The 26,100-nt window shown below is 39.6% G+C and overlaps 1 protein-coding gene across 5 annotated transcripts in view; it reads right to left on the bottom strand.

Moving 5' to 3' along the window:
• The window catches only part of dab2ipb (DAB2 interacting protein b), a 77,117-nt gene that overhangs the window by 38,210 nt on the left and 12,807 nt on the right, over positions 1–26,100 (bottom strand). For 2 of the 5 annotated variants that reach the window (XM_088434541.1, XM_088434540.1), the window contains exons 4-5: positions 6,187–6,311; positions 14–132 (exon numbers count right to left, since the gene is read on the bottom strand). In XM_088434541.1, coding sequence (XP_088290667.1) covers positions 14–132; positions 6,187–6,311 — 244 coding nt within the window. Of the gene's footprint in view, positions 1–13; positions 133–617; positions 635–2,247; positions 2,268–6,186; positions 6,312–14,197; positions 14,437–26,100 lie in introns of those variants that run through there. The other 3 variants (XM_088434542.1, XM_088434543.1, XM_088434544.1) reach the window with 3 other exon arrangements.

Raw genomic sequence — 26,100 nt, 5'->3', positions numbered from 1 at the left:
CTCACTCGCTCACCTCTCGTTGTCCATGTTCCTGAAGCCCGGCAAAATATGCCTGAAGCTGGAGTTGCGGTCCAACTTGGGTTGACTCTTGGTGCGTTTGATGGAGCCCTTCAACCGCCGACTCAGGAAACCCTAGAGGACCCCCCCAAAAAAACAAAAAAAATAAAAATCACTCAATAATGTGATAAATGTCACTATTTAGGTGATAAAACTCTTTTTAACACGATACGGTTCAAGTTTTAGCAGAAGTTTGAAGCCCGCATTCCTGACTAGCAAAACGCGGCGCCATGCTAGCAACCGCCTCCGTTTTTCGACAATTACATGTTTTGGTTCCCAGCTAATGACATCACGGGCTAGCTGTGACTGCTAGCTTTTCAAACACAGTATTCAGGCGCTAATTCACCTGACTAGCAAAACGCGGCGCCATGCTAGCAACCGCCTCCGTTATTGGACAATTACATGTTTTGGTTCCCAGCTAATGACATCACGAGCTAGCTGTGACTGCTAGCTTTTCAAACACAGTATTCAGGCGCTAATTCACCGGATATACGCCTTCCGTTTTTTTTTTTTTTTTTTCTCCCGTACCCTCTTCTTTGTCTGAATGCGTTTACTCTCACCCTGGCGAACATCTGCAATCGCGCTCCCCAAGCGCCCCGCCGTCGTCATGGCAACTGTCGGCTGGCATTTGGAGCGAGAAGAATATTAAGAAAAAAAAAAAAAACCTGTCAGGATGCTGCCAGTGTTTGCCGAGACACGATGCTTTTATTTGGCGAGAGAAGCAGGGGGTTGAATCAGGAGGATGATTGCGAGCGCTAATTAAATGTAGCGTGTTTATGTAACCGTGCGCAACTGATGACTATTTTTGTCCTGGAGGAGATGAAAGCGCCTCGCTTTAAATTTGACGATTTCTTTCCTCCTACTTTCATACGCAACGTGAGGAAAATGGCGAAAACAAACTCATCAAACACGATGGAGAAGATTAGTAACGTAACTGCGATTAGCAGGCTTTAGCGACGCTAGGCTAAACGCTAAAATGAGAAATAATTGTAACTAACGAAAATAAACGACAATGAGGATTAGCAATGTTTATTTAGCTGTCTAGAAAAATGCTTGGCTAAATGATGAAATTACAAAAATGTTTCTTCTTGCGTTTCTGTTTATTACGTTACGATAATAACCGGTAACTACGATAATGAATGATTGGCAGCTAAGCAAGATTAGCTAGGTAGTTTGTAAAATGTTTCTAGCATGCTTAGCTTAATGCTAACTTTTTTTTTGCGTTCCTGTTTATTACGTGACGAGAATAACCAGTAACTACTGATAATGAATGATTAGCAGCTTAGCAAGATTAGCTAGGTAGTTTGTAAAATGTTTCTAGCATGCTTAGCTAAATGCTAACCTTTTTTTTGCCTTCCTGTTTATTACGTGACGAGAATAACCAGTAACTACTGATAATGAATGATTAGCAGCTTAGCAAGATTAGCTAGGTAGTTTGTAAAACGTTTCTAGCATGCTTAGCTAAATGCTAAAATTAAAAATGCACTTCTTTATTATTTTAAGACAAACAGTAACTACTGAGAATGAACGCAAGTTAAGATTAGCAATGTAGCGTACGTTAGTTGGCGATAGCAAAGCTTAGCGAAATGCTAAAATTAAAATTTATTGTTATGAAAATTAATTGTAACCACTGACAATGAATAAGCATCGGGATTAGCTAGGTAACGTGTTAGCTGTTCAAAAGGAACGCTTAGCTAAATTTACTTTTTCTAGCCTGTGTTTCTGTTTCTCAGTAGCCTAAAGAAAAACCATGACAATGATTTAGAGCGAAGATTAGTCAGATATTTTGTTGTTTATGAGCAATACTTAGCTAAGTGCTATTTTTTTTAAACTTACTGATTTGTTTATTATGTTATTGAGAATAAGTGCAAATCAAGATTAGCAACGTAGTGTATGTTAGCTAGCTATAGTAAAATGCTAAAATACAAACGTTTAAACAGTTTCATTATTCACTTCATTATTGGTGGATTTTTATAGCGATTTCCTTGTCGTACCTCAAGATGGCGCCTCTCTGATAAAATAGGAAGTTTTATTGAATTGACCCAAAAATTCTCTTGATAACTTAATTAAAGGAATCATGTTTAAATCTGCGCAGGTCACAGAGTTTGAAAATAATTAACGTTGGCTATGATTAGCGGTTAGCCTCGCTAGCTTCAGCCAGTCCGATCATTGAGTGTGGAAAACCCATACCTGCTCTTCAATGGGACTTTTACTGAAGTCCAACTCCATCTTCAAGGCTAAAATGTTATGTCAATTATTGCCTGGATAGCGACTACATCCTAGCACAAACTTTGTTCATCATATAGACCAAATTGTTGGCTACGACACAAACAACGCAACACTTGTGTCTCTTTGTGACATTAAAGGCCATACTTGTTACTTTATGACATTGGCTTGAGCGTGCAAAGTACATGGACATATCCTGACCCCAAAATCAGATACAACAATAGCAAACTGTTGCAATTTTTTTTTATATTTGCGGAAAAAATTTACAATTTTATTTTTATGATTTGCAGATAGCTTCTGGTAACTTGTCACTAATGACAATGCTGATCCATTAAAACAAAACTTCACAAAATAGAAGATGTACTGATGTTCCAATGAATTTGCTCTTAATTTGAAAAAGAAAACAAAATACACTCTTTCTGTCAGGGCATTAAAATAGCGCTTCAGATTGTGGCAAATGATGACCACGACTGCGTTATTCGCCATGGGCCTGTCACTACACTCTCTGCGGAGCCTATTCTCTAACTTTCAATCAGCCTGTATGGACGAGTGACGGCTACATTAACCCCCGCCACACCCCCGGGGGTGTGGCGGGGGAACTGCGCAAAGTGCATTTAATTTGCCTTTGTCAAGCGGCTGCAAGCAAGGGGAGAAAAAGAGGTATGACGGTAAAAAAAAGAGGAGCGTGCTGTGAAAATGGATGGGCAGAAATACAAATGAGTGGCCCGAGGAGAAAAAAAAAAAAAAAAGTACTGAGATTTGACAGTGAGTTGAAGTTTGAAGAAAAAAAAACCCTTAAAATAAAACAAAAGACTTCATTAAAAAAAAAAGGAGCATACCGCTAAACAAAATAAGTGAGTCATGCTCGGAAAATAGGTCCAAATAAAAATGTAATAAACTCATTTGACCAAAGATAAATATTAAATGAAACATACACTGCCCCCTACTGGCTTGGAGTAGCGCATCTCCAACAAAAGGTTTACGTTAGATTGACAAAATGATAAAAGTTAGGCAATACACATTCTTACGTCCTTTTTGTTTTACAATTAAAATATAATAAAGTAATTTAACCAAGGATAAATATTAAATGAAACATACACTGCCCCCTACTGGCTTGGAGTCGCGCATCTCCCACAAAAGGTCAACGTTAGATTGACAAAATGATAAAAGTTAGGCAAGACGCATGCTTAAGTCCTTTTTGTTTTACAATTATAATATAATAAAGTAATTTAACCAAAGATAAATATTAAATGAAACATACACTGCCCCCTACTGGCTTGGGGTCGCACATCTCCCACAAAAGGTCAACGTTAGATTGACAAAATGATAAAAGTTAGGCAAGATGAATTCTTAAGTCCGTTTTGTTTGACAATTAAAATATAATAAAGCAATTTCACCCAAAATAAACTTCAAATGATTCATACGCTGCCCTCTATTGGTTTGGAGTGGGACATCTCCCACAAAGGGCCAACACAGCATTAAAGAATTGAGTAAAGAAAAAAAAATATCTGTCAAAAAGCACCTTTTTTTAAACAATTAAAATATAATAAAGTCAATAAAAAAATACAGGTACAGCATATTTTTAAAAACAATTTTAGGTCAATTTCGGCTTGTTGTCTAGCGCAGATGGACGACTCCGAGCTTTGTATCGATTTATTTTTTAATCTATATTAGGGAAGTAGAACTTTGAAGACAGCAGAGGCGTTTGAGTGCCGCTTCCTTTTTGAGCGTCATCTCCACCAAACAAGGTGACGGAGAAACATTTTGACAGATTTAGCTCAGGAGCACTTTAGATGTTGACGCAGACTCTTCCGTGAGGAGTGAGAGAAATCGAGAGGGCGTTTTTTTTTTTTTTTCCCCCGTTAGCTAAAATCCGGAACGGGCTCCCGCATAACATTTCAAAGGTTTTCCAAAGTATAAGGAGAGACATCTAATTAATGTGGAGAAGACCACGAGTAAGCCACAGCATGAGAATTTTTTTATTTTAAATATGATGAAAATTTTTCGAAGGCACGGGCAAAAAAAAAAAAAAAAAAAAACAGCAGCTGCATCTGGAACCACCACGTAAAAATTGTATTGTTTATAAATGCCACAAAATAGATTCATAATTTTTTTTAAAAATGTTTTTTTTAGAGGGGATGAGGCATATTAGATTTTTTTTTTATAATGCTGTCCATTTTATTACACATTTTATTACTTTACTGGAATAGCGTTGCGGGCAATGTCAAAACGTATTTTTAGTGAATGCCATGGGCCGCAAAATCAAGATGGCGGACCACAAAGAGCCCCCGGGCCGGAGTTTTGACACCTCTGATGTACGCAAGACTGAACCCATGTTACATAAACGACATGTTCCATAAACGGATTAGCAAGCGTAAAGTCAAAATAACAAAAGGCTAGCTAACATTTTTTTTGGTCTCATTTTTCATTCGTTGTAGCATTTTTGCCAAATTATTTCTTTCAACTTCAAAACAGGTCAACGCGACACATTGGGCGAGCGCATAAGCCGTCAAGCGTTTGCGCTTCATCCCCGCTCCGCCTCCCGGGTCGTTTCTTATTTATGCAAATATCCGCCGCTAATTGCTAATTAGCTTCAAATTGATGACTCATCAGCAAATTTTCCACTCCATTAACCGCCTGTTTGTCTATGGAATTAAACGTGGCATGCCACATATTGCGGCGGAATGAGAACGATAAACACACTCGGCGCGTGCGTGTCGTACATTGAGCGGCGTGCGCTCGCTTGAACCGGCTTTGATGTCAAGCAGGGAGAAATGAAAGCAAAATGTGCGCAGGACTTGCGCGGACACGCTCCGACCCGAACCCTGGGCGGCCAACATCAAAATAACTGCCTTTCCACTTCATCAAAGCCGGTTGGGCTCATATCTCATCCGTCTGGGTTCCAGACATGAGACGCTAGCAAAAGTACTCGCACCCTTGAACTACCGCAAGGTGTCAGGTTAGAACTTTTTAGTAGAATTAACGTATTTTCGGATTATAAGGCGCACCCTCAATTAAAGACATATCTGAAAACCTTTTCCATATATAAAGCGCACCGGATTATAAGGCGCCCCCCCCCCCATTAATGGCATATTTGAAAACTTTTTCCACATATAAGGCACACCGGATTATAAGGCGCACCCTCAATTAATGACATATCTGAAAACCTTTTCCATATGTAAGGTGCACCAGATTATAAGGCGCCCCCCCAATTAATGACATATTTGAAAACCTTTTCCACATATAAGGCACACCGGATTATAAGGCGCACCCTCAATTAATGGCACACTTGAAATTTTTTTCCATATATAAGGCGCACCGGATTATAAAGTGCACCCTCAATTAATGACATAATTTCAATTTTTTTCCACATATAAGGCGCACCGGATTATAAGGCGCACCCTCAATTAATGACATTTAAAAACGTTTTCCATATATAAGGCGCACCCTCAATTAATGGCATATTTTAGAACTTCTTCCATATATAAGGCCCACCGGATTATAGGGCGCACCCTCAATTAATGACATATTTGAAAACTTTTTCAATCACAATATAGTAATACTCAAATTAATAACAATAATAACTCAAATAATAACTCAATAGCATACAGATGTAAAGCTTACTTTATCACTTCATTCCCCATCTACGAATCCCAATATCAATACTAATCCATATATAAGGCGCACCATCAGCTTTTTCAAAAAAATTAGGCTTTTAGGTGCGCCTTATAGTGCGGGAAATACGGTAGCTTGTTGTTTTTTCTTCTGTTTATCTTTTTCCTTCAGTGGATTCACCACATATTATTCAGTTATAACTGATGATAATAAATAAAACAAAGTATTATGTTTCTGCCCACCTTTAGCCAACAACAACAAAGAGGAAAATAGGAAAGACAAACTCACAGTACTCACGGTGACTCTGAACGGCGTCGCGGCTGCGGCCGGCGTGACCTCCATGGCGGGCGGAGTTTTGTCCGTCGGGCTGCCGGGCATGCTGCGTCGGCGCCCCGACCTCTCAGGAGGCGACTCTGGCCAAAAAAAACAAAGAAAATGAAATTGACTACAACATGCAACTAAATTCGGATCCTATTGGTGCATATTAAATGTATATAAACGTGAACTATAAATACAACATGTTTTTTTACATGTACATATAATAAAATGGTGAAAAGACGATAGCTGTTAGCCGAATCGTGGTTAGCATTAGCGCTATTAGCGACATTTTTTCACTTTGAAAAATAAGTCGTCAGATATCGTGATACGTCTACGCGATCGTAAACAACAGGTTTGGCGATTTCAACGAGCATTTTCCCGCTCTCCGAATTTCCATTCTCGTCAGCCGCGTCGTTAGCTAGCTTGCGCCCAATTAGCCATTTGCTGTTTAATTAACGGGCCCGCCGACGGCACGAGCAGCGCGGCATAAATTGGCTTGGGCAGACGGCGGAATGGCGGCTTCTGTCTGCGCAGCTTGGCGCCTTCCGCCGCGAAAACGCCCACCTCGCCGTCCGGCGTCAACGTAAACATGAGACGGAACAGATTTACTCTGCTGACACACCAGTCGGATCTTTTTTTTTTTCCTGTCAGGACCATCTGGATCTGGGAGTGCTTGCTACCGTAAAAGTTTCTTTTTTTTTTTTTAATTGAAACAACATGCAGAAAGCGCCAAAGACGTTTTAATTGGAGGGCAACACAACACGAGTTTTTGCTAAAAAAAAAACGTTGTCACGCTCAAGCCACACGCGATAACCAAATGTCAAATCATTCGCAATTGAACTTCATTCAAATGTGTCTGGTATACATTACATAAATTTAGTATTTGGTATTTGAAGACCCCGAAGGCCAGAAACATTGTTTGAAAATATATATCAGCATTATTTTAGAGGTTTTTTAAGTCTGTGGTCAGTCTGTGGAATTGTGGTCCAGTCTGGTGCTATGATATCGCTAATGCTTGCAGAGTTGACTCAACAAGCTGGCTGTGATCATAATTATATGGCAATTCCCGATTTTTTTTTCAATGAAAACGAGCGACTGAAATGAAAGTATAGTCCTAGCTGTGTCTGATTTATTAAATGTCTAAGCATATTTTATTAGAAACTACAAAAGATGGATTGCGTAATATTATCATCTGTTTTATTTAAGGTTCATTTACCGCAAAATTGGTGCAGCCGTATAAAACTGAAAATTAGGGCGTGCAGCATTCTGCATTGGAGTGACAAACATGAAGTTCCTTCATGTTCCAATTAATTTGCTCTTAACTATTGTGCACATGCTTTGAAACCTGTATGCATTCTATTTTTTTACCCCAATTTTGTAAATGCTTTTGAAGGCATAATAACTATGTTATTTTTTTATTTATTTTTCTTCCAACCGCACAAACTGATACATTTTTGTTACCCTAAATAAATCCTACTCTATTAAAAAAATTTTAGGACCTAGCGTAAACATTTGACTTGAAAATGTCGCAAGTAGGGTTTGTTGACGGTGCGGCCAACGCCACGGGCTCCTTTCCCCCCCTGCTTCCTTCCTTCCATTAACATTCACTAATATAGGTCATGCCGCACATTTCCCCCGCGCGGAACGAGCGCCCACCAGCACAATCCTCCGAAACGGGACGTTAGCAAACGAGCGTAGACATAAAAGGCTGAGGGCTAGGAATCGGTCCCGTACCAAAACAAAGGCAAATTTTGCGACAGGAAGTTGTTAGCGTGACCGTCATCACGTTTTCGCCTGGAACCGTGAGCCGTGTCGTCGTCTTGTTTTTTTGTTTTTTTTTCACTTAGCCAGAGGTGACGCTTGAAGAGCGCCAGAACGGAGCCGGATGTCTGCTGCAAAAACAGCTCCGGGAGATAATGCCAGTGTTTACTTGCGTAAAAGTATTTAAACAAGTACAAATACTTAACTCATTCAATCATTAATGTAGAAATATTTTAAAGATGTTTTTTTAAAGAGTTCAGACATATAATTACTGCTACTTATTTCCATGTATTTAATTTTTTTATGTTTGCCAAAAGGGGGTGTAAACATTGCTGCCACTAAATAAATTAAGTACTAAAATACTTAAGTATTTAAGAAAATATTGAAGTCAATTACTTTAAGTAAGTACCAAATGAATCAATTATTATTATTATACTAAAGTAAAAGATTATTTAAGAACAAAGATTTCAGTTACTTTAGGTGCAAAAGTACTAATTAATCGATTACTTTGGTAATTGATTGCTTTAGTACTCACTTAACTCAAGTAACTGAGTACTTTAGTATTTATTTATATAATACCAGACATTTTTTGACCCTTATCAAACCAAACATTAGTAAACAACTAGTAAAGGCCATCGGGCATGTTACTGTTGTGTTGCTATATATATATATATATATATATATATATATATATATATATATATATATATATATATATATATATATATATATATATATATATATATATATATATATTAGGTTTAGAAGCATTGCTGTATTTCACCAAATCTCATCTTTTAAAACCCGGGGCAAATATTTGTCTCTTTTTGTAGATAACGGCCTCGCTATTTGCCGCTTTTAACTGACAACAGCCGCCACATTTCACGGGAAAAAGTCAAGAAGAATGCGGAGAGAATTCAAGTCACAGAAAATGAAGGCAAGATGTTGACGCAAAAACGACACTGCCACGTATATACCAGTAACGCAAAGAAGAAAAAAAAAAACGTGAAAATAATCACCAGTAGTCTGAGCTTTTTACAACAACAAGACGCTGACACCCTCAGGGCTGAAAAAAAAAAAAAAAAAATCCCCAAACAGAATGAGGAGTCTTGTGTTATGACAGGAACACAGACACGCAACTTTGAAGTTGTCTGCCTTCCATCTTAAAATAGAAACGGCAGTGACGAAGCCATTTCTTGGATTCGATTTTTGGACTATTTTCTCCCAGGCTTCATTGGACTGTAACTGTATTTCCTCATTAAAATATCAATGGGGCCTCAAATTTGACACCTGTTCTCGATATATTGAAGTCGTTCTTAAATGGGGCACTTCAAGAGGTTTGTGATATTGTAACAGTATTGTAACAGATCTAATAATACTTTTTAATGTTGTGAAGAGGACGGCGTAGCTTTCTTTTCAAATTAAGAATGAATAAATTGGAACATGCAGAAACCTAGGGATACATTGGGTTATAGTGACTCCTTTGCAAAACTTTGCATGCCCACTGAAGTACTAGTCAAGAAGTACGTCTAAATAAGCACTTCTCAAATTCTTTTCAAAATAAATGCAAATAAATTGGAGCATGAAGCAAATTTTTCTTTCGGTGAAATTCCAGCTACCTGGTGTCTTCTTACAATGCTTTCCTTTTAGTGTGAAATTTCTTTGACGTAAAGATCAAAAGATTGGACAAAATACCGCACAAGGCGAAAAAAAAAAAAACGTTCTTATATATTTACAAATGAAAACATGGTCATAAATATGTTCAAACATACTCGTAAATACGTTTGAACGTACTTGAACTTACTGAGTCCACTAACAAAAGTGAGTGAAGCAAAAAATTGGATTCATCCAAAATTTCAAGCTAGCATCTTTCCGAGTCATCTCAGACCTCAAGCCTTGGGTAAATGCCGGAAAGGGTCCAGATGAATTTTCCCGAGCATCGGCATAAGACGGCAATAACGCCGACAGGTGCGGGCTAATCCCACCCGTAATCCGTAAATATGGACTCGGAGGACACGAAACAGCGAGACGGCGCACTTTTAAAGGGGACAGAATGACAGTTGGTGCTAAACCACGATAGATTTTGCATCAACGTAAACTTCCTCTGCCTAACATTTCTTACTTCTACTTTTGATGAAATTATGATAATCATATACGATAAAAACCTGTTACTGTTGGTCATGTGACATTCACGATATGAACGGCGAAAAGTTACATTTGTTTTTTTTTGTTTTTTACACTTTATGGTTACACGCCTTCAACACAGATTGAAACAGAACACAGAGACATGTTATTAGAACACTGCAGAAACACAACAGTAACATGCCCGATGGCCTTTACTAGTTGTGAGTGCCCCCTGGTGGTGAGTAAAATAGCAGTTTAAACTCAAAATCAATACTTTGATCGCCTCTTCTTCCGTCTCCCTTTGTTTACTGTGAGAGCGCCCTCTTGTGGCTAGTAAAAAAATTGCAGGAAAGTCGCACTGGACTGTAAGCCGCAGAGTTCGAAGCATGAGAAAAAGTAGCGGCTTGTAGCACGAAATGTACAATGCTTGAAAATGTATTTATTAATCAAATTTACTCTTCAATCCCAAAGACGTAAATTCACGTATCCAAGAGTCCAGACATGAAATCCCAGCTAGTTATTAATTTCGGTGCTCGTCTTTATCTGCCTATTGTCATGAATAAATACTACGTTTATGGGGTCAAGAGTCCGACGCGCGTACAGAAAGCCTTTTGTTTCCTCTCTCGCGCACGCCGGCGTTTATTTCTTTCTTTTTACGCGAGCCATAAAGCCGGACAAAACCGAGCCCGAAACGCGTCTCGTAACCTCTATTACACGGATCGCCGTTCGAGCGAGGAGCCGCTAATGAGACGGGCCCCAAATTGCCCGGCTTTGCATTGTTTCGTGATTGACATTAGCGCGTTTAAATTCAAGAGACGGCGCACCTGAAAGGTGGGCGGCAAAGAATCCGGCTGACAGCCGTGTGAATATTTTTATTTCATTTTTCCCGGCGTACGTCTCATTGGGCCGCCGAGGATCAAAACGACAAGTCTGACGGTTTCTCGGGTCTTTCTGTCAGGCGGTCCGATCCGAAAGTACTTGAGTTGTTTTCGTCAACTCACACGAATCGAAAAAAAACGTAACTCTCGTGTGCGGTGTTTTGTCCAATCCTTGGAGGAATTTCACATCAAAGAGAAAGCGTTGAAAGAAAACACAAGGGAGCTGAAATTTCACCCAGATGGTGACGATATGTCAAAGTTCTACATGGCAACACCATTTAGTTATCACACTACCAGGAGGGTGTCAAATAAGGTGTTAAAATAAAAAAAAACGCCATAATGATGTGGAAGAAAATGACCAAAAATGGTCAAAATACCGCATCCATTGACTAAAATACTTAAAAATATTTTAAACGTACTAATAAATATGCAAAAATGCATTGGGCACAAAAATCTACCAGGAGATTGCCATCCCTTGGCTAAAATAGTGTGAGAATGATGTGGAAGTGAACGACCCAAAATGGTCAAAATACCACACAAGCGTATTTCGTCCAATCTCTTGATCTTTTATTCAAAGAATCTGATCTGAAAAGGAAAGTGTGCCAACACTTGACTAAAATAGTTTGAAAATGATGTGGAAAAAAAATGACTCAAAAATGGTCAAATACCACACAATAGTATTTTGTCCAATCCTTTGATCTTTACATTAAAGGCATCTATTCTGAAAGAGAAAATATTGAAAGACACTAAGTAGCTGAAATTTCACCCAATTGGTGACAAATGTCAAAATGCAACATGGCACTACCACTAAGTTATCACACTACTAGGTTACTAGGTTATCTCTTGAAAAAGTGTGAGAATAATGATAAAGAAAATGAATCAAAAAGGGAATTTTGTCCCATCCTTTGCTCTTTACATCAAAGGGACGACATCAAAAGAAGTCACTAGAGTTGAAATTTAACCACAGGTTTTTTTTTGCAAATATATTGCTTCATGTTCCAATTCATTTGCTCTCCTTTTGAAAATAACTTGAGAAACATTGATTTTGACTTACCCTATCACTTTTACTTCAGTAGGCATGCAAAGGATTTGCAAATGAACCACTTTAACAAACTTTAGATATTTTTTTTCATGTTCACACAAAGGAATTGAATGAAGACACTAGGGAGCTTCAATTCCACCCAAATGGTGACAACATGAGTTTCAAAATGGCGCCACCGCGGCGTGATCACACTTCTAGGAGTGAGCCATCTCTTGGCTACAAACGTGGAAGAAAATACAATCCAAAATAAGAGTTAAAAACGTTTGAATGTACTTATTTATAAAAACGTTCAGATGAGTTTACCTGTCAAAATATTGTAGTCCACATTTTTATATGACTATTCATTTTAAACTCTCGATTCGTTAGTAGTCGTCTTGCCATTTCCTCGTTATAAGAATTCTTAATAAGTCACAAATTCAAAGTTCTACTCGCAGGTCATTTTGCTGACATGAAGTAAGAGAAAGGTCACATGACTTTTCTTGTTTTTCAGGCCCATTGTTTCCAGTGTACACGGCGTCACGCAAATATCAGCAAAGCGGCGAGAGCGCGAAAGGGGAAACGGAGCCGACTGATAGCGGCGCTTTTTCCGTCCGCGCGCACACTCCAAAACAAAAACGAGGCACGAGCTCACGTGGTCGCATGCCGGCGTCGAGATAACGGCGAAAAAGGCGCACCGAGATCAAGGCGAGGTGCGTTTTTTTTTTTTTTTTTTGCTTTTCCGCGCGGATGATGGCGATACGGTCGTTTAAGGCGACTCTTTCATCTTTTACGGAGGCAGCAAACACTTAGCGTGCAGCCTGGCGGTTTTACTTTTGGAAGCGTTCAAGTGCGTACTTGGAACTTTGCTGTTAATTGCCACTTGATAATTCTACCTGTTTATTTTGATTTTGAATTTAGGAAAAAGACAAAAAGACAACGTAGCAAAAAAAGCTACTTTTGAGTTTAAGATGGCTTCTATTTGCCGACCTCGAACGTATTTCGCGTCGTACCTTTCACCCGAAACCACAGCACGAGAAAAAGCAAGCCGTGAGATCCAGTATGAAAGGGCCTACTGACTCCAAAGGCACGAAAACGCCCCCCCCCTCCCCCTCCCAACGGGTGGACTGACCCCGAGCTAGATCGTCTGTCAGCCGTTGCCACGGCGACTCCGTGTTAGCGTCAGCGTGTGAATGCCAACCCCAAACTGACATGAGCTGCGCTGAAGCCCGGTAATAAACCCAATCAAAGGAAAACTAACCAAAATCCCCCTAGAAAATAATAACAAAGTGTGAAGTAATCGATTACTTTTTGGATGAGAATTTTCGTCTTTGCTAATGCTAAATACACGAACCCTCTGGAGGTTTCTTTTTCCGATAACGCTTGGGAACTGAAAGAGTTAAGTACTAAGGTAATTTTTTACCTTGGGCAATTGATCAGTTTTATTAGGTTCAAAGGTAATTATAAAAGTGATTATTGTAGGTACTGAAGTGCTAAAGTAATCAATTACTTTAGCGCTACATTACCTAAGGTCATCCATAGTAATTGATTCTTTTTTATGCATTGCTTTAAAAAAAAATACCCGGGATTGAGGGATTTCATTTTTTTTACCGAGAGTTTGCCCTCTGGTGGTTATTGAAAAGAATGCAGATGAGCCATACTGGACTATAAGCCACAGGGTGCAAAGCATGAGAAAAAAGCAGCGGCTTATAGTGCGAAATTTCCCGTGAGTATCTAGGACTGAATGTCTAGACTTGAAAAACGTAAAAACACGTATTTGGGATCGAACGAGTTAATTACAGAATGTGAATACTTTTTTTGTACTTAAGCACTACATAACCTAAGGTAATCCTTAGTAATTGATTCTTTTTTATGCATTGCTTTAGCCAAGCACTTGTTGGTTGAAAAAAAAAAAAAAGACCCGGGATTACTCCGAGAGAAATACTCCGAGAGTTTGCCCTCTGGTGGTAATTGAAAAAAAATGCAGATGAGCCACACTAGACTATAAGCCACAGGGTGCAAAGCATGAGAAAAAAGCAGCGCAACATTTCCAGTGAGTATCTAGGACTGAATGTCTAGACTTGAAAAACGTAAAAACACGTATTTGGGATCGAACGAGTTAATTACAGAACGCGAATACTTTTGTTGCTTTGTTTGAGTACTACGCGGACGTCACCGATTACCAGACGACGTTTATTACCCCTGCTGGCAGCCGGCCGGGTCCGACTGCGAGATCGACTGCGTTGCCGCTGCAGTCGGGACTTGGCCAAGAATCTGTAGTAGTACGAGCGTCTCCCGGATCCCTTCCTGGTAATCCCGGCCATCTTTTAGCTCCTACTTTGGAAACTCTCCACAAACTCAAGTCCTCTTAATACCAGTATTAAAAAAAAAAGTTCTCATCGAAAAATTCTTGTGTACTGAAACTCCTCCATTGTCCAAACATTCCACAGGGTGGAATGAGGAGATTGCAGCTGCTCGTGTCCTGCCTGTCCCTGCGGCTCCACCTTTCAAACGCTCCCGCCCCCTTCACCCCCCCCCCCCCCTTCAAAAAAAAAAAAAAAAAGTTTCCCACAACAAGGTCCGGAATACTACATGTGTGAGCGTGTATCCTGGCGGGCAGAAAAGCTTCCCAGTGTGTCAGACAGAAGGAATCTGATCAGCCCCGAAAAGCTTTCAGTGTTCCCCGTGTGCTGCGACACAAAAAAGATCTCCTGGTGATGCGGTGAAAGTACATGCAAAACCAGTTTCTGTGTTTGCGCTAAAGAGGAAGAGGGTTTAAACAAATTAGAGTCTTTTCTTCACTCATTCGGGTCATGCTCCTCGACAAAGCTTCGATTGAAGCCAAAGAGAAGAGGAACCAGTCTGTTTGCCATTGAAAGGGAAGAAGAGCTTCTCCGCTAGTGGGAACAGCTAACAACTACCGTCATTTCAGATTATAAATCGTGACTTTTTTTTTCTCCTGATTTGAGCCCCGAATCGTATGGTTTCCGTGTGGTTTATCCGCAGTTTTTTTAGAAGCCACCAGGGGGCAATTGTCCGGTAAAGCAAAGTGCGACCAGCTCACAACTACCGTAAATTTCCGACTACAAACGGCAGCTTTTTTCTCTTGATTTGAGCCCTGCGATTTATAGTCCGGTGTGGATTATCTGCAGTTTGTTTTTTTTAACTCACCTGTGTTTATATTAACGGTGTGAATTTATGGAACTATCATGAAAAGGAACTGAAAAGATGTGAATCGATGGCTGTGTTCGAAAAGAGCTGTAAAAAATATAGTATTAAATATATTTACATGAATATAGTATTTTAAATACAAACTCATGCATAAGTTAGATAAGATTGTGTGTAGAAGTTTGTCTTGTGTTAATTTGATGTATGTACATACTCGCAAAACACAATCCCTAGTGCATTTTTCTTTTCAAATTAAGAGCAAATGATTTGGAACAATTACTGCTGTACCTCGAGACATTAGTTTTTTAGATTCTCCAAAATCTATTTCCTCTTTAACTGTGTTTACCGAAACGTAACGATCCAGAAAAGACCGGATAAAAAAATTTCGCAGGAAGAAGTACAGTACGTAAGTACAGTAAGTTCTTTTAGCTTAATGCTAACTCGTAATGAAAAACAGCATGGGTGGGCTAACGATTAGCATCGGTGCCGTAACGCTGGAACAATTCAAGCAATAAATATTTGAACACGGGCGGTGGAGCAACACATGTAGACAGATTTGCGATTTTTCTCCTGGAGCTAAAGTTATGTTTTGATTATGAACATTTATCTAGATATATAAACAAATAACACTTTTGCTTGACATTTTCTTCCGGGCCAGTTTTTTTTTTATTTAAGTCATTACATATTAGCTTGATTTTAAAGCGAATGTTTTTTTGTTGTTGTTTTTAATAATACAATTTCCAAATATCTATACATAGCATTCGGATTAGAGTTGTTTCAATCTAAATAAAAAAATATATAACATGTAATAATAAATCAAACACAAATAAGATATAGGCCTTAAAATCCAACCGTTTTGATCCATCTTAGCGGGCGGCCATTTTGTCAGTTACTGTCACCTGAAAATGACGTCATTGTTCCTCATGTTAAAAAAAAAGAAGTAAAATACGTTAATATGTAAATGTAAAAAGATGTGAATGAGTTAAAGATGTCAAACAAAAATGTGTTTTGGATTTTAACTCCTAGTAAAGTATGATAAATATGTTTATCACTAGCAAAATTTGACTTCCAGTTTAGTTACCCATGGAGACCGGACTACAAAAGCGGTGGTCCAATACCTCCCCCTTGTGGGGAAAGCGGCAATGTACAATTTTTTTTTCTCCACTGAACCTTTCCAAAAGAAAATGAAACGGATACTTAGTGGATCTTCCAAAGAGACGTGTGCATTTTTCCGGCCCAAAAAGCAGTTCTAATACTCCAAGATATGTCTCATCAAGCCCAAAAATAACAGCGTGGCTGCACGGGGGGATTTAAAACGTTAAACCGGAGGTCAGTGCGTCGTAACCCGTGTGGAATTTTTTCTCTCCCTCTGTGGACATTTCTAAACTTGACCGTTAAAATGCCTCCTGTTATCGTGTGCTCTTCCCAGCAGATTCGTCGTTTGCGTTTGTTGACGCTTGAAGGTTTTCGAAACGAAAAAGAAACGTTGCAAATTTTGTATTCGTTTTTTATTTCCCTTGAAAAGTTAACATGGGTCAATTTGGCTTGGCAATTAAAAAAAATAAATACAAAAAATTAAAGTAAACATGAGTGGGGTTGGGAATGAAACAATACCGATTATTTTAATTTAATTTAATTTAATTACTTTAATTTAAACAGGGTTATTTTTAGTTTAAAACACACAAATGAAAAAAAATTGCATGTTTTTGTGTCATGCTAGCTCCTTTTTCGACTATACTATACAATACACACACACACAACACACACACACACACACATATATATATATATATATATATATATATATATATATATATATATATATATATATATATATATATATATATATATATATATATATATATATATAATTTTACCTGCTCATAAATAACCCTAAAAGTGAGATATTAATAAACATCTAATAAATAAAATAAATAAATGAATGCATAATAAAAAATATTAAAAAAAATAAAAATATGAATGAAATAAAAAATACTAAATATTACTTAATGAATATTATTTACTACAGTGCGAGACTTGATTTTTTTTTAATGCATTTATTATTTTAACTAAACATTGTAACGATTTTTAACCACTTGATTAAAATGACTTTTGATTTTTTTATAACATAATTTTAAGAGACTACTTTAAGGCTATTTACTTAACATAAAAAAACATAAAAAAAAGTGAAAACAAGGAACTAAAAACTGCAATCTGCTGACGTTTAAATAGCTGCTCGCAAGCGTCACTTCGACAGCGTCACGTGGCAAACGACGCGCCAACAATGTCAGGATTACGCGAAAAACGCTGACGTAGCGGAAATGCTTTCCAATCAAACCTGCGCGGATCAAACCGACACGTGACCCAGGGCGCAAAATATTCATGGCGCATCCCTCCGCCTGAGACCTCATTGATCCCCGCGGAGAGCTCGCACGCATGTTAGCGCACGCTTTAAAAATAAAAGCGGCCGTCCTCCGCCTCCTCCTCCTCGTAATCCTGTTTCTTTTTAATCTAGCGGCCAAGTGCCGTTTAAATCCCCCCCAGCCCTTGGCGGGCAACATGCTAGCTAAAAAGGAGGGATTGAAAGAAGGAGTAAAAAAAGAGCCTTCGTTTACAACGGGGAAAACCGACTTGACGGTTAGCTCGTTTGGCTAACATTGCTAGCTAAATTGAAAAGCAGCATTTCTTGACTTTGCAACAAAGTTTGAATCATTTGAATGGTGGAGGGTCTAAATATGTTAACCACTTGTTGCTGTATCGGAATTTTTATCTGTGTGTATGATATTTAACTCATTCAATCCCAAAGACGTATTTTTACGTTTTGTTTTTTTTTCCCCCCCACAGAGTACAGATATTCAATCCCAGGTACATATTTAGATGTTTTTCATTTCTTTGTTCAAGAGTTCGGCTCAAGGAGTGTCTCAAGTCCTGTGACTAAATGCAAAAGTAACTATTACTTTAGATAGCAAAGTATTAATTACTTTATACACGAAAGTAATTGTTTACTTTCTAGGTACTTTCATTCCTTTTTTAAATTGATTACTTTAGTCATTGAACACCTACAATAATTGATCACTAGCTAAAGAAATCAATTATTTTGGTAATTTTAGTACTCAAAGTAATCAATTACTCTTGTATTTTTTGCACCTATCGTAAGAAATCCATTACTTTGGTACTTTTAGAACCTGAAATAATCATTTACTTTGGTACTTTTGGAACCTAAAGTAATTGATTGCCATTGTACGTTTTCTATGAAATCTACTATAGATAATGAAATATTAAAGTAATCAATCACTTTATGCATGAACGTAATTGTTTACTTTAGGTATTTAACTTATTTAACTGAATACTTTTGTATTTGAATACCACAACAAGTAATTTACATGCTAAAGAAATTACTTTAGTACTTTCAGTACCTAAAGTAAGAAATCAATTATTTTACTATTTTTAGTAACTGAAATCATTCATTACTTTAGGACTTTTAGAACTCAAAGTAATTGCTTACTACAGTACTTTTAGTATGTAATCAACTACTTTAGTCATTTTTGTACTGAATGACTTTAGTAAATAAAGTACTTAAAGTCATTTGTTGTTTAGGATTAATTAAGTACTTGGTTTTTCCTTCACCAGCTGTTTTTAGAGCCTTATTTAGCGAAATATTTGAAAAGCTTTGGGGAAAAAAAAACTATTAAAAAACAATAAAACTACCGATTTTGCATGAGAACATTTGAGACACAAGTTTGACATTGAGGCAAAAACGACTATTAGGAGCTTTATATTGGATTTAGTAAACCACTCACTGAATTGAGTAATACTCCGTGTTCTGATGTCGGAATTTGAGGAATTCACGGCTTCTCACGCAGACACAGAGGCTTCATTGTTGACGTTAACAATGGGCCTAATTTGTTAACCGGCCATGTGCATTTTAAGCGGTCCGAAAACAGAAAGCAAGATTGCAAAGGCACGCTTTGTATTCGCTAGTAATGTTATGTAATGTGATGTAGCGTTAGGCTAGCAGGATGCTAAGCTAGCATTCCGTATCGTCATTCGGCACTCCTTGAAGATGATCCGGCTAAAACACGCTCATTCACAAAAGGGTTCAGCTTGATTAGTGGAAGGATAATAAGCTAGTTTAGGCTAAGCTAATGTAGCACTCAGCACTCAGTAGTCTTCATTGTCAAAACAAAAAAAATATATAAATATGACATATGTCAAAAAGATTCAACAATATTTGTCCCGACTTCTAGTTTGAAATATATCAAAATAAAGCGAATAACGGCAGTGATACGTAACACAATAAACAGATAACACATGCTAAGTAGCTAGTGGTTAGCATAACACGTTTTTATCAACCACCAGATAATTTGTAATTTTAAAAATATTTCCACATATATCCCCAGGCCAAAAACATTCCCACATTGCTAGAGGAAGTAGAATGTCTCTTTTTTTTCCTCCCTCCAATTAAGGACGGTAAGACACTCATGAGGAGGAGGAGGCGGAGGGAAATTTCAGTCCGCTAGCAGCTGCTTCAACAAAGACACTCAGAGCATTTTTTTTTCTTAAAAATAGCATCCCTGTTGTGGCTTGGTTGGATCACGTGACAGGAAATGAGGTACGTTTGAAGGGGAAAAAGGGGAACCTCAGGGAGCGGAGTTTATGTTCCTGTCTTTCCTGTTTTCTGTTTGCTTCCCAGCCTAACATCTCCACTCTTCCTGACCAGCGCTGGAAATGAGCATCAAAGTTTGACGCTACTCTTTGCCGTACATTCGATGTTTCAGGAGAAAATGCGTTCCAATCTTGGACCGCTCACTTTTCAACCGAGCAAATTCCGTAATTGAAAGATCAGTGCTAAAAAAAGCGGCTGGCCATATTAGCGCTTGATGCTAGCCGCTAAGACCAGACACTTGTGTCATACATGGTCCCAAAAAACTGTTTTGTTGCTAAGATGATTTCTGTTTCCTAATGGCCGAAACCATCTCCGATACGGACAAAAGTGGCCATTGTTGTCTGGACTGTTGTCGACATCATGTTAATATCATTGTTCTAATAATAGCGCTTCAGAACACCCGAAAAGGAATATGCGACAAATCAAAGTGACGGAAAAGCTAATTAGCGACACACAGTCCTTGATACGGCCTCAAGATTTTTCGCTTCACACGCAACGGCACGGCATGCAAACAAACGCCACCTCTCAACGGAGCGACGGCACCGGAACGTACGGCTGTCAGACACCGGTACTTGTCTCTGGATTTACGAGCGTCTAATTACATAGGCGCTCTCCTAAAACCTGGAAGGAAAGCAAACGAGAGTCGTACCTCCTCAGAGAAAAACACAGTGAGGTGTTTGTGAGGTTTGAGAGGGAGAGACGCTATGTCACCTTCTCCCAAACACCCCATTAAAAACTCCTATTTTTCATTTTTTGCATTTATTTAGGTCGTAGAGGTTCGAACAGAACCACTGCTACCTTACACACAGGGCAGGGAGCCTGTAATGTTTATCTTTCTGAAATACCTCGAAGCGGGACATCACTGAGTCCTAAGTAAGCTGTTCACACCATCGTTAAAGTTTCACACATACCGGTAGCTAGATGCGTGAAACGTCAGCAAACAATGCAAAGGGATCTGGTTAACATGTTAAAGGGGATGAACTACACTTGCTCTCATTTACAACGTCCAAAGACTGAAGACTGTGAGCGGACTTTAGCTCTCCTTTCAGTCCCGCATCACTACCTTACACGCAGAGATCAGTGAGATGGGGAAAAAAAGCTTGTTTCAGATCATTAGATGTATGAAACATGAGTACAAAAGCAACGTACGCTACGAAAAAAGGTAGGCCTCAGTTGTCGAACAACACAGCGCCTGTGATACTAGATCAGAAGATCCCTTGCCTCAGCTCGTTTGATGCGTGGTACCTCGGTCCGACAACGACAATTACTGTAGACATAGCGAGATCCAAGTCTTACCCATGTCAGAAGATAGCAAATGCCCCGAGGACCTCATCAGCGCCCCTCAATCCGATATCATTTCAACGCGGCAGACAGCGAGCTTTGAAAACTGGTTTCAAATTGTTCAATGTGTGAAGAGTTAAACCCCACGCATTTCCCAGGAAACTAGATTAGACAATGGCCGATTCCCAGGGTCAACGTTGGCACACGTCAAAGAGAACGACAGAGATCTTCCAAAAAGATGACTACAGTACGTACACATACGATCATTAGAAGCCTGTAACATCAGCACCTGGCGGAAACTCCTTTAGATAAGAGGGATCTGGTAAGTTTCTTAAACTTCACACGTCCTTCTTGCTACTACGTCTTAAGACTCTGCAGGTTTCCCAACGTCAACCCGTAAGTTACCAGTCACGTTCGAGTACATCTCAGGGGTTAAACCACACACTTCATCTCAAGATAGTAGTTCACACAATGTCAGCTTCCCAAGGTCAACGTTTGCACCCTGAGTATCTTCCACGCGGAACCAGATAATTTGGAAAAAAGCTTCACAAACTGTAATTTGAGGCCAGAGACGTCAGCACAATGACAAACCTGTTTTAGACAAGAAGGTATACAATTAGTAAGTGTAGCTTCTTAAACTTAACACTTCCTTCTTGATACTAAGACTCCCCAGGTCCGCCCCCTGTCAACACAGCATCAGTGCCTTAGTACCAGTACCTTGGTAGTATATCTCAGGTGTCAAAGCACTCTCTTGGTCTCTGGATAGTACGTCACAAAATGGCAATTTCCTGGGGTCAACACATCAATACCTTACAGAAACAGAGATCTTTCTTGATGATTCTTCTGAAGACTACCCCGGTCAGCCCCTCAGTACCTTACACACGGGAACAGCAACCTGGTAAAACAATCCCAGCTTTGATGCCGAATGTGAAAGCTCCAAATCTTCCCTTCTGACCACCAGCACTTTTGGGAACACCGTGCCCCGGATATCAGTCCGTAATTCCCGCTGAATCACCCCCTCACCCACTTTCTTCCACCCCCCCAGCGGTAATCCCTCTTCTCTGCCTTACTTCCTTCCCCACAGCTGCTGGCGCTCTAATAATAGGACAACAATGCCCCAGACGCACATTCACAGACACTTACTACGACTACCGCTGCACGGAAAAGTTTACCAACCCAAACCTGAAAAAGAACCTCCATGGTAAAGTCGAATACGGATCGCCGCGGCATGTAAACACACGTCGGCGGAGGAGAAAGATGACGGCGTGAAAACCGGGGGGTGGCTTTTCCTTACCTCAGAACGTCATCCCGAGAAAGAAATCCCTAGCGGAGCAACAAGTAGGAGCTGCTTTTTTTGCTCCTTCTGCTTCCTTTTCGCCCTCATGCAGGCTTCCTAGCCATGAGCTGACCAACCGAGCAACTCCTCCGCTATGTGAGAGTGTGTGAAAGAGAGCGAGGGAGTGCATGTGTGTCCTGACCGAGGACTCCTGCAGGGCTCACCCACCCTGCCCCCCCTCTACCATTCCACCGCCACCTCCTCCCACACACTTTCTCACAAAGCTGGAGCGTCCCGTTCTTTTCTTTTCGTCCTTGCGGATTTCAGTTAGGAAGTCAACTGTTTAGTCCCCCCCTCTCATTGTTGAAAGAAGGTAGAGGGAACAACGTGTTGTTCCTCAAGGCAGAGAGAGCAGGAGGTGGGGGGGAGCAAGAGGAGGCGGAGCTGGGAGCCAAATTCCAACATTGCCATCCAGCCAATGGGAGCCTTTGTTGCGGCTCAAGCGAAAAACCGCGGGGCCAGGCTCGGGCCTCTCTAGAAAAACTCCAGCTCTTCATTACTGAAACCCCTCCTGGGTTTTTGATACCATCGCTGCGAAAACTAAAACCAAACCAAAATGAAATACCTCAAAGGTAAAATATATGCCTCTGGTTTTCAAGATATTCCGTCTTACTAGGCAGGTAGATTTCGTGTACGCGATTTTAACCCTTCAAACACAGCACGGTATTATAATTTACCAGGGGTAAGCTTAGCTTCAAACTAATAAAAAAAAAAGTATCACAAAGGTAACTTGTTTTAAGTTTGGCCAAGTCAAATTCTCATTCTCTAGACACAAGCAATTTTGATCAAATATACAAGTATTTTTCTTAATTTGATCACTGAGCTAGCAAAATAGTTAGCCAAACAGTAGCTACCCAGCCAACTCCTGTCTACAAAGAGACAGATTTGTACTATGACTACAGCTTCTAGCTAGCAAACTAGCGAGCTAAATAGTAGCTACCTAGCTAACAAGTGTGTAGATAGATAGATAGATAGATAGATAGATAGATAGATAGATAGATAGATAGATAGATAGATAGATAGATAGATAGATAGATAGATAGATAAACGGACAGATAGCTAGCCACTGTAAATAGAGTAGCAAGCTCGCAAACTAGCTCGCTAAAGAGTAGCTACCTTGCAAACTGTCTAGATTGAAATTTGTGCGAAATTTGTGACTGTGACTTCCAAACTGGCAATGGATTTGGAATCAAGGAATGTTAATGTTCTTTAATGAACGTATAATTCTATGTAGACTTAATAGATTTGATCGTTTTAGGGGTGTCATGGGGGAGTCAACGTTTCACACTGCCCGTAAAGTCCAGTTTGTTAATGCACTCAAGAGTTAACTAACAAGGACCGAGTTTTTATAATGAATTTAGGACAGCCCCCCCAAAAAAAGTTCCACCTTCCTCCTCCCACTTAGGAAGAACGACACTCTGGTGTTTCTCCTTGGGACATTTGTCCGGACAAACCACTCCCCCTTCCTTGCACCATAAGCACCTTCGTCACGTCACATGACCCTTCATCCCATCATCCAGTCACACTGCTCCAACTGAACTAGAGAAAACACTTCGACTAACGCCGAGGGGTAAAACGTGCAAAGCTGCAGAGCCACAAAAGGCGGCGGCAGTGACAGAGTGAGCAAACACCTTGTGGTATGCGGCCTATAGAATTACAAAGTAGAGCACCCCAGTCCTCGGGCACGCCTCCTCGTATTTCATCTACTCACCGTGTCCCCAATCCTCGTGGCGCTCGCTCGCTCGCTCGCGGTTTTTGTCACGCCTGAGAGGGTGCGCAAAGGTAATGAGAACTCAATCGGGGCTTCATGCGATCGACTGCAGTCAAGCAATGACGGATGTAACTACTAGCTGTGGCGGCGTGACTATTTTTTATTTTATTTTTTTTAAATTTCAAGCATTGGTGTCAAACATAAGGTCCGGGGGCCAGTTATGGCCCACCACATCATTTTATGCGGCCCACAAAAGCTAATCTAGAGGGGTAACTTCCATGTGCTGTCGAAAAGCTGTGCCTACATTTTACATTTTCATACTGTTACCCGTTTACTTATGCCATACAAGAATGCGTTTTGAAAACAAACAAACGAAAAAAATTAGAGCATATATTGGTACTTTTGAACTCAAGTTTTTGTTACAAAAAGTTGTTTATCTTTTTTTCCAAAAACCCTTACATGATTTTCAACCTAGTACCTCATTTCAGACACTTTATTTACACACATAAATAATGTAAAAATGTTAGTATAAGCTGAAAGCTAAGGTTAAAGGTCATTTTTTTTATTTCATGAAAGTTTAAGGATAAATGCAGGATACTGGCATTTCTTTAAAATTGTACTTGGACTGATATCCCTCTAAAAAAGTGGTATCTAATATCCCTAGCTAAAATTCATATTTTAACTGTTAAAAAATGTTTTGTGATTAATATTTGTCATTTCTCGAAATTTAACTTTAAAACAAATATATCAGGAAGACCAAATCAAAAACTGAAATCGGCGAAACTAGAAGGATTAAAATCCACCGAAATGTGTTTGCAAAAGTGTGCACACCCTCACACTTGAAGATATGCCAATTCAAAGTTCTAGTAGGCTTTCGTGACCGCCGCAGCAAATTAGAGACAATACAGGAGCGACGCAGAAAGGACACGAAAGGGCAGCAAACGGGATGTTTTCTTTTAACCAAAGGCAAAAATTGTGACCTCACGGGGTTCATGACTCCTAGTTTGGGCTAAATTTAACCCTGCGGCCTGCCACAAAATAGACTCCCCTCTTAAAACCAGATTACAGCGTAAAAACACACACACAAAAAACTGCAGGCCGGTTCTTAAAATACTCAAGTATACACGCCTCGTACCGCGCGGCGCTAAAGTGGAGCGAGATGGTTGGCACATGACAAAACAAGCAAGGATCGTATAAAAAGCGACACGCATTCTTCCTTGGCAGAAACACACAAGAAAAAAAAAAACGCCGACGGCGCTTTAAAACCGCAAGACCGCTGCTTACATCTGGATGAAATCTGGTCAATTCTCAAAAGGTTCAAGGCACAGCCATGCGGGAACTGGAACAAAAGGTGTTCTTTTGTCCCGCACACATTCATTTGCAAAAAAAAAAAAAACGGGTCCAAAAACGTTCCGTCCTCGAAAATTTCGGTCAGAAAAATATTCGATGCAATTTTTTTCCCACGCGGGTACGTGCTATTTAGTGTAAACTGTCAGGGGGGAAATCGAGCTAACGGCAGCAACAGGCGCTCATGCTAGGCATGACAGTAAAAGTTCAACTTGAAAATTGGCAGCGCGCCACAAACTGACGGGTGACTTAACCATGTCACAACATTGTCCTGAAATTAACTTCAATCGCTAATTATACTATTTAAGGAAGCTTATTATACCGACATTGTAATACCCGGCGCCCGTTGCCAGCAATTAGCCGTGGCTCCAACATTAGCAGCTAGCAGCGAGGAACAGATTTAGATGCTAGCAGTGTTAGCAGCTAGCAAAACTCAACTACTACATGTAGTCTGGTGAGAACAGTTGAAATTGTTGTTTTAAAGTTATAAAACCATGATTTTATTTTACTGCAAGCTTAAATGAGTTTGATACCCCCGGTCTAGGTCTTACTGTTTCTAGAGTAAAAAATAACTTCCTCATTAGCGGTTAGCAA

This window comes from Hippichthys cyanospilos, chromosome 15 (genome assembly GCF_059441005.1).
Source record: "Hippichthys cyanospilos isolate Australia breed blue-spotted pipefish chromosome 15, RoL_Hcya_1.0, whole genome shotgun sequence".
Taxonomy (NCBI): Eukaryota; Metazoa; Chordata; class Actinopteri; order Syngnathiformes; family Syngnathidae; genus Hippichthys; species Hippichthys cyanospilos.
Note: the sequence above shows the minus strand (reverse complement) of the source record. Positions and strands in the feature narration are given on the sequence as shown.